Source organism: Lathyrus oleraceus, chromosome 4 (genome assembly GCF_024323335.1).
Source record: "Lathyrus oleraceus cultivar Zhongwan6 chromosome 4, CAAS_Psat_ZW6_1.0, whole genome shotgun sequence".
Lineage (NCBI taxonomy): Eukaryota > Viridiplantae > Streptophyta > Magnoliopsida > Fabales > Fabaceae > Lathyrus > Lathyrus oleraceus.
In genome coordinates, this window is record NC_066582.1 from 16,207,541 (window position 1) to 16,216,402 (window position 8,862).

Below are 8,862 nucleotides of genomic sequence, written 5' to 3' on the forward strand. Positions count from 1 at the left end.
CCCTTCGCTTGCATTTAAGCTTAAAAAAATTAAACCATCTTTTTGGTCTAGTTTTAACGGAATTTTTATGCTACATTATATTAGTATCGTTAACTATTTAAATAAATTCCATAAGAAAAGCTTGACATTTTAATACTAAAAAATAGAATGGCTATTAAGAATGTAAATCACCTCCTTGAATTTTTCAACACTACATTCTTCTGATCAACAAGAAACTAACAGCAACCTTTATTTTCTATGAAAATTAAAGAAACATAAAATAGCAAAATGAAAATGTGCTCGACTTTCGCACAGCTTAGAGAGACATCACGGCAAATTACGTGAATATAATCAGCATAGCCAATGAAACCCCAAACCAAACGATGATTCCACTACCGTTAGCACCACCTTTCCTACCGGATGAATTTGGCGACGGTGAAGGTGACTCTGAAGGTGACGGTGAAGGTGAAGGTGAAGGTGAAGGTGACGTTGACTGTAACAGTGACGCAGGGAGAGCCAGAGGAAGAGTCAGTGACGGTGGCGATATTGTTAGTGACGGAGGTGGAGACGGAGGCATGACAACTATTGCAACCTTTAAGCCACGCAAACAATGACTTCTTCGTCCACTTACGAAATACCGTGCTCCTAACGTATCCAGCACCACCCTCGTATTGCCGCCGTGGAACTCCTTGTGACGAGATCCCTTTGTAACGCACCTTCTATAGTCACGCTCGTTCACTTCATGCACCGCTTCATATCTTTTATTGTACTTAAATACTGCACATGCATAGATACATATATTATACATGTGTAATCAATATAAGGATAATATATTAATTATTGAAAAGAAGGATAATAGTTACCAATAGTATCGCCGATTATGAAGTGGTGGCCGGAAGCCCAGTTGACCAGTGCTTCTTCCGATGGAAGAGGAACCTTCCATAGTTTTTCACTGTCTCCAACAAAATGCTCTGTGGATTCTGAGGAGGAAATCAGAAGCCACACTGAGAAAGTTATCGTCAGAAATATTAGTGAAGAAGAAGCCATATTGATGACTTTGTTTTCGTTTTAGTATTGTGAGAGACTAACTAGAGAATTGAGTAGCTTTTGGGTTGTCATATTGGGAATAAATAGGTTTGAACAAAACACTGAAGCCAATATAATACTATTTTTATTAGGGTTACTAATAATCTTATGAAATGCTAAACTTGCATTGCATTGTTCAAGTGTCTTTAAAATCATAAGAGACAACACAATTCTGAAGTGTGTGGTGTCATTGTGCATCATGGTGTGCATCAATGATCGTCATTAAATAAACATTACGAAATAATTGTCTATATGATGTATGTTAAACCGGATATGTCTTTACTTATTATTTGTTAATAAACTCTTAAATGTGTCTATGTGATAACATTAAGCTATGTGAATATTTTTCCAAAGTGATTTATAAAATTATGCAACCATGAATATGTATAAATGTATGTATGAATATACATTAAATATGTTATATGCTAAGTGAGAATGGATTTTTTTTTCAATATATATTATGTAAAATTATGTAAATATGGTTGTGTGTCAACAGTTAATCGATGTTTTGCTGTGAATATTATGCATATAAACAGATCATTAACTTAATTTGCAATTTGCAACTAACTTTGTTTTTTTCAATCGCAAATTACATAGTAATAAGTGAAAACTACCAAAAAAATATAAATAATTCCAAAGCATAACTAATGGGTTATCAGAGAAATATCTATAAAAAAACATCACAGCTAACAAAACAACAAGTCAAATACAATAGATAAGCACAAACGTTGAAGTAGTTAAAAACTAATTTTTTTGAATTCAGATAAGAGCTTATACCATCAGAACCACCATCGATATATCAGAATTCATCAGTGAATAATAAAAACACATGTCAGTACCTACCTTAGAATCAAGACAAACATTCGATTCACTATTAATCAAGATATATGATAGGGTTCTGAAGTCAATCAGCCTATGTAAATGAGTGATGACACTCAAGCATTAAGTAATATTTATGAAAAATCACGTTCCAATGAGCAAAAGTCATGCCAAAGTGTGAAGAAATAAGCAAAGGCTACTAAGAGAAAGAAAGTTGGAACTCGGTGAAAAATTGAAAGAAAAAAAAAGAAGAAAAAAAGGATTTTGCCATTGATTTTCATGCAGCCACGTGCTGACATCATGAGCGTGATGATGTCACATTGCAGTCGCATACTCACCAATGCAGGCGTGATGCTGCGCTACGCTAACAAGTAGAAATTACTATAAATAGGGCTTTTTGCCTACATTTTGAGGGGTTTCGAATTTGATAGAGAAAGTGACGGCTTGAAGTTCTAAAGTAAGGATTTTAAGGGTTTTGGAAGCCATTGAAGATATTTATCTTACTTGAATTTCATGCACTATTCATCTAAACTCATGATAATTGTTACATGCACTACGAGTAGCTAGATTCCTTAGATTAGGTCTTTTGAGACAAACCTGATTGTACTCTGTTGGATCATATGGTTGTTTGAGATTAATTAAATGTTTTTATATTATTGTTATTATTTAATTGTTCTTGATTTTAATGCTTTGTGTATTGACGAATGCAAAAATTGATATCCGATGAGTAGAGATTATTGATTGTAAGTCTACTGATTCGATCTAGGACAATTATTCAACTTAGTAATTAACAAGAATATGTAATTATAAGTTGTGAATTTTGAATTAACAGACGTAGAACGTCTAGTTTAACTCTGGATTGGCCTAAGAAATTAGGGAATTAATGTGAAAATTAGTGAGTTGTATACGCAAGGAATTGGTTACAGCGCCCTTGTTAATTCATCGTGGGACTTTAACATATTACTAATTCACTTAATACACAGTTCATCGACACATATAAGTAGTAGAGTCGAAATAAAGATCTAATCTCCTTTAATTATTGAATTTTATTCCATAAAGTTTCTCGTTCTTATTTCATATCGAATCAATGTTGAAACCTCCCCCGTTTGTTATTTACTTTAATTCTCACTATACCTTGTTAAAATTCGCAATCTCCATGGAGACGAATTTAATTTATTACTTCGACGAGACTAGTACACTTCACTACTAGAAAATAGATCTTTTGTCACACTAAACTACAACGGCCTGACTATTAACCATGATAATACCTCATTTTAGATCCGTTTTGTTTATTTATATTTACGAAAAAACATTACCATAAGCAGTGATTATGCATTTATGGAGTGACAGAGTTTGAATCTCAGCTCCAATAATTTTCTACTTTTTCGTTACAATGAGTGTTGTTCTTATAGTTATAATATATAAATTAAAATTAAAATACCTAACACCAAGGTTGCTAATATTAACTGTTGTGAAAGTCATTATATTTCATCACAGTTTTTGAATATGACCGCAATGAAATTGTTTACTCATATATAATATAAGTGAATTAGTTTTTGCTTCTTGACAGTATCTCTATATCTCTCACAATAAAATCCTAACACACATTTTCTCTCTTCTTCTTTGTTATTAGCTCTCGCTTCATACATAAAGGTATTCTTCTTATTCCTCGTTCTTTCTTTTTCGTGTATGTTGTTGTTTTATGTTGTTGTATGTTATTTTGAAAAAGTGTTTCTCTTCTTGTTTCGATTTCAAATCCCTCTCTCAGATTTCATATCTTTTCTCTCAACATTAATAGTGAGAGCAACAGACTTATCCATGAGATTCAGGTTACAAAAGATGTTATTGATATGGTGGAGTTATGGTTTAACAAAGCCAAGGAAACTGAATTTGTTAGGGATCACATTACTGTTGTTGAACTGTCTGGTGGAATAGGCTATAAGAAGATTTTTTTCAAGAATCTTAACCATGAAAAGATGCAACTGATTTTGAATCAGATGAACACCTTGAGAACTATGAAGACCTTGAGAACCACACGAATTCAACTAGGCATGGAGATTGAAGACCTTGTTATGTTTCACATGATTTGTTGTTGGTTGTTGTTGTTGATAAGTTTTTGTATGTTGTGGTTGTTGTTGCTTGTTATGTTATAATGTACTGTTAGTTTATGTTAACATGCTGCTTTTTGTTGTGACATGATTTACTTCCTTTTTGTGTCATGTTTCCGGTTATGTTAATGCTAGTTTATGTTTTCAAAACAGGTTAATATTCTGAAAGTTGTTTATATTTCGAAATCTGGTTTAAGAGAACTCATATTATGGGTGTGGTTCATAAATGGTTTGTCTTGGTATGGAGAAACAATATAATAAGTATGAAGCTATTCTGGAAGCTTCACCCTCATTGTGTTTTTTCTTCATGGCAACACAAAGTAGACCGACTTCAGATCATTCTACGAATCTTTTCAATAAAAGGTGTGTTGTTGTCGTTTTGTTGATAAATATTGATGTTGTTGTTGTTGATAAATCTTGTTATTGATAATGTATGTTGTTGTTGAGTTTATTATAATGTATGTAGATTGTTTGTTTCACTAACCCTTCATTGAACATGCATTCTTTTAAAGTGATTTAGAAAATAATAATCTGAAAGTTAAGTTATATATGAAATGCAACTTAAATCAAACATGTTTTTTGAATTGCATGGATCTCGTAATTCATCTATACCGCTCTTTAACACGTAGAACTTAGTTTACTGCCTCAGGTTCTTCAAAGCAATGATCCGTTCTCTATTAATTTATATTGCAAAACATCAAATTTATTGAGAAATTGAATCATCTCCATAGTTGTCATCATAATAATCTTCATCATTGATTAAAATAACGATGATGATAGTGATGATGATGATTCTGAATTAGTCAACATATTAATGCTTTGTAAAATAAACTAGGAATGAATTGTTGCTTTGAATAACTCGGGGCATTGAACCAAATACTGAAGGAGAATTGCGGTCCAAAACGCAGCGGAAATTAAACTTTTTCTCCTTTAGAGATCCTTACGAATGGTCATGATCAGTGATAGAATATTTACCTCTTGTGACGGTTGAAACCTTTGGTGCAGATCTCTTGTAACGATCAAAACCCTTTGATGCAGATCCACGAAACGATCACGAACGTTGAACGATGACAACGTCTCTACTCAGTCCACACGAACGGATTCCTTCAGTCTCAGTGCTAGCTGGTACGAATGAAGGCTTTGAGTGAGAGAGAGAGTGTGAGAAAACGAAAATAATGCAACCGCAAATTTTTGCTTCTGCACAAGGGTTCTATTTATAGAACCACTTGTGTGGGCTTCAAGCTAAAAGCCCACTTAAGTGTATTTTGGCCCATATCTTATAATATGCCCAAAATCACTTAAGCCCATGGTACCTTACCATATTTCGTATTCTACTCAAGTACACCGTACCTTACGATGTTCTATAATTCACTTAAGGGTACTGTACCTTACGATATTCCTTAGTTACTCTATCTCTCATCAATCCGTCCTTTGTGTGTGACCCTGTAGGTTTTCGTGACGTTGGCAATTATATTAAATCACACATTTAACATAATAAACAGTGAGCGGTATCTAGCAACACATCACTGCTACCCAAGACACGAAAATGTCAAGTGATCTGACAATTCCTTCCGTGATAATAATTATGTGTATAATTACCCTTTTGCCCTTATGTCTATATTGAACACAAGGCATAGACCGTGTCATCCTTGTTCAATTCAATATTGGGCCCATAGACATTTATCCTGTTACGCAGGATGGGCAAATTCCATCTAGGACACTCATGTCCCTCAGCATGCTTTGTGGAGTACCCATTAACTGTCTTTATGGTTATCTAGTTACGGACAACGTTGGATCAGCAATAAAGCACTCGACTCTACATCTAGGATCCATAGTGGTTTCAGGTCGAAGAGTGGAATACACTATTATCACCATGAGAATAACTTATGACACTTTGCATAACTTTCTATATAGTATTCTCATAGCGGGTCAATCCGGTATAAATATTACTCCTAATATTCATACCTATATTTAAGACTTGATAACTCTTTATCCATGATCCATGAGATGTGATCATCAGTCTACAAACATAATAGTCTTAATGCTTTAATGTTATCCCACTTCACACTAAAGCTCGACTACGGATACTTTAAGAATAGTGTCCTTATGTTTAATGTGTTCTCATGATTAAGTCACACTTAATACATTAAACGGACTAGCTATTCTAGGGACTTTATTAAACAAACGTAATAAAGAAAATGCCTTTTATTATTAATAAATAATTCGATACAAGTACCAAAAGTGTTGGCCTCTAGGGCTTACACCAACAAATACTATATATTAAGAATCAAGAGATGAATTACGGTATGAATGAAATTTGAAAAATAGTGGTTCGTTTAAGTTATTTTTCAAGAATAATTTAATTTTTCAAATTATTATCTTCTACATCAATTTTAATGGCTGTATATGTTTAGTGAGGTGTAAGGAAAAACAAACAATCTACATATTTTATAATAAACTCAAGGTACTTTTACCAACGGTTATCTTCTGTAATCGTGGTGAAATGTTAATTATATCCCAAATAAATTGTTGTTGCTCTGGGTTTCGAACCCATGACCTAAATATATATCATAACAGTTGTTTAATATGACTATTGTGACAAGTAGCGTGCTACCTATCTTATAACCACAGTCACACACCCGTTTTGGAAACCACGTTACATATAATCACACGCTACCTAACAACGGACGTGAAACCGACATTATATGTGTTATTCATAGTAGTGCTTGCTAGAAGTGTCCATCAATGAGATCACCTCTAATCTACCTAGAAACCATTTCCAGGCCAAAAAAATATTTTTCTCTTTCATAGCTTTTGTAACACTATTTAAAATGACATCATTAAGGAATCACCAAATGCAGCAGACTACACAATGTCAAATCATAAGAAAACCACCTCTAGACTTGGCCCCACCACTTAAGAAAAGACTATAAAAAGCATATGATTACTATGAAGAACCACCTACCAACTCAACCATTGGAAGGTCTTATACCACACCGATAAGACAAACTCCTAAGTAACAAATAGATGGGAAGTTGACTCAATTGAACCCCGCAGAAACGACAAGAAATCTTGCTTTGGTCAATAATCATCCCCTTTTAGACAAGTTCTCTCTAGAAAGGAATTTATTTTGCAAAAAATGCCAGGAGAATACCAACACTTTATGAACCTCCCAGCTACCCTAAATAAGTGAAAAGGTCAAGTTATCATCCTGTTTACTGTGGAAATTGGTAAACAACCGTTGGTCCTCCCTAGGCGTTAAAACTAAGGGTTACTTGCAGGATCGACCAGTTGATCCTAAGACATGTGCTAGTGCAAGTGAGGCTTGTCCAATTCGACGAGATAACTTTGTGAGGAACGGCTCCTAACGAAGTGTCTAACAAGCACAAGATTTCCCACACGAACAGTTTAAACGATGCTACAGCCTATAGGTGACCCGTGACCGACAGCGCTACAGCATTCAAAAGATGTACACGACGAACACGCTTTTGGTAAACTCTATTATCGTAATAGAATCAGTGTCGACAGCGTAAACGACAACGTAATATGATAACTCAAAAGTAAATGAAATTAAGATAAAATGTTCAACGGGAACAATTGAAAAGTAAGGAAGTTGCATTGAAATAAATATGGTGATTCACGTACATAGCACTCTCAAAAACTCTTGCTTCCTCGCGTTGGGAATGGGAAGTTTCTTACAAGTGGTTTGTTAGTACAAAGTGAACACCCGGAGCCCCTCGTGGGACATCCTATTTATAATAAACTAAAGGAACTGCTCATAAGCTAAAACTCCTAGAAACTAGCAGATGTTATGTCACACGATCTACAAACCGTTACACCCACGTCTTGCCAACTGTTCCAGATTCTGGCGCTCTTATTCTTCTTGTAACTGCTGGCTATTTTTAAATTCCACATTTTCTCCCGCCCAGACGTTTAGGGCGACGTTCTCTTCTACACATTTGGCATAAAAGAAAATTCTTTAAGTCTCAGACTTCACTTCAGTCGACGGAATGGCCTGTCGACCAAGCAAGCTTCTCCTGTCGGCTTCATCCCTTGACTTGTGTTTTTTCCACTCTTGCTTGCCTCAAACACCTCTTCATCCTTTGATGGGGTATAATCCCCAAATTCACAAGACTCTATCACTAACTATGCTTTCAGCATGCCTTAGAGATTTTTCGTGGTAACAAATGCCCCCCAAAGATGCCATTTTCGACTGTCGAAGTTGGTAAGATGATGGCATCTTTGAAATGTCGACTTACCTCTGACCTCTTCCACTTATACTTAGTGGGACCTCTGTTTGCCCCACGCTGGTGACGTCATATAATCATGATGAACGTTTCCTTTTTCCTCGAGATGCACAAAATCACGTTTCCATCATTTCACGTCTTTATGATTAAACGTATTTGTCATTTCGCCTGCCTTCTCTCCTCCACGTGTCTGCAAACGTGGGAACATGGGCATACGTGTCGAAGGTGGAAGCTCAAACGCTCACTCTTCTCTGCTTAGGGTTTAACCCCTATAAAACCCTCATTCTTTCTTCTTCTTCCCTTTTTTGCCCTTTTACTTCAGCATACACTCATCTCCTGCGCTCTGTGAAAACTCTTTTTCTCCAAAACAAAAGTCTTCCATTTTCTCCATGGCAAGCTCCAACAAACCCTCTGTTGCTAAACTCACACATCCCATCACCATTGATGGTAGGGAATATGTTCCTGAGCCTCCGTTTGCAGAAGAGAAGGCAAAAATCTGGCGTTCTCAGGTATTAATTCCTCTTTCTTTGGCTGATGAACCCTTAGCGTTCTTAGGTCCTCTCCCAGAAAACCGACACCCAGAGATTACCAGAACAGATTCTTCCCTTTTCCCCTCCAGTCAC

The 8,862-nt window shown here is 35.5% G+C and overlaps 1 protein-coding gene across 1 annotated transcript; it reads right to left on the reverse strand.

Moving 5' to 3' along the window:
- Positions 1-316: 316 nt before the first annotated feature.
- Positions 317-8,630, reverse strand: LOC127135771 (early nodulin-16). The gene is made up of 3 exons (XM_051062411.1): positions 8,567-8,630; positions 843-1,034; positions 317-756 (listed from the first exon to the last, which is right to left on the reverse strand). Exons 1-3 carry the CDS (start codon positions 8,628-8,630, stop codon positions 317-319), a joined length of 696 nt encoding a protein of 231 aa, XP_050918368.1.
- Between the last annotated feature and the right edge of the window lie 232 nt (positions 8,631-8,862).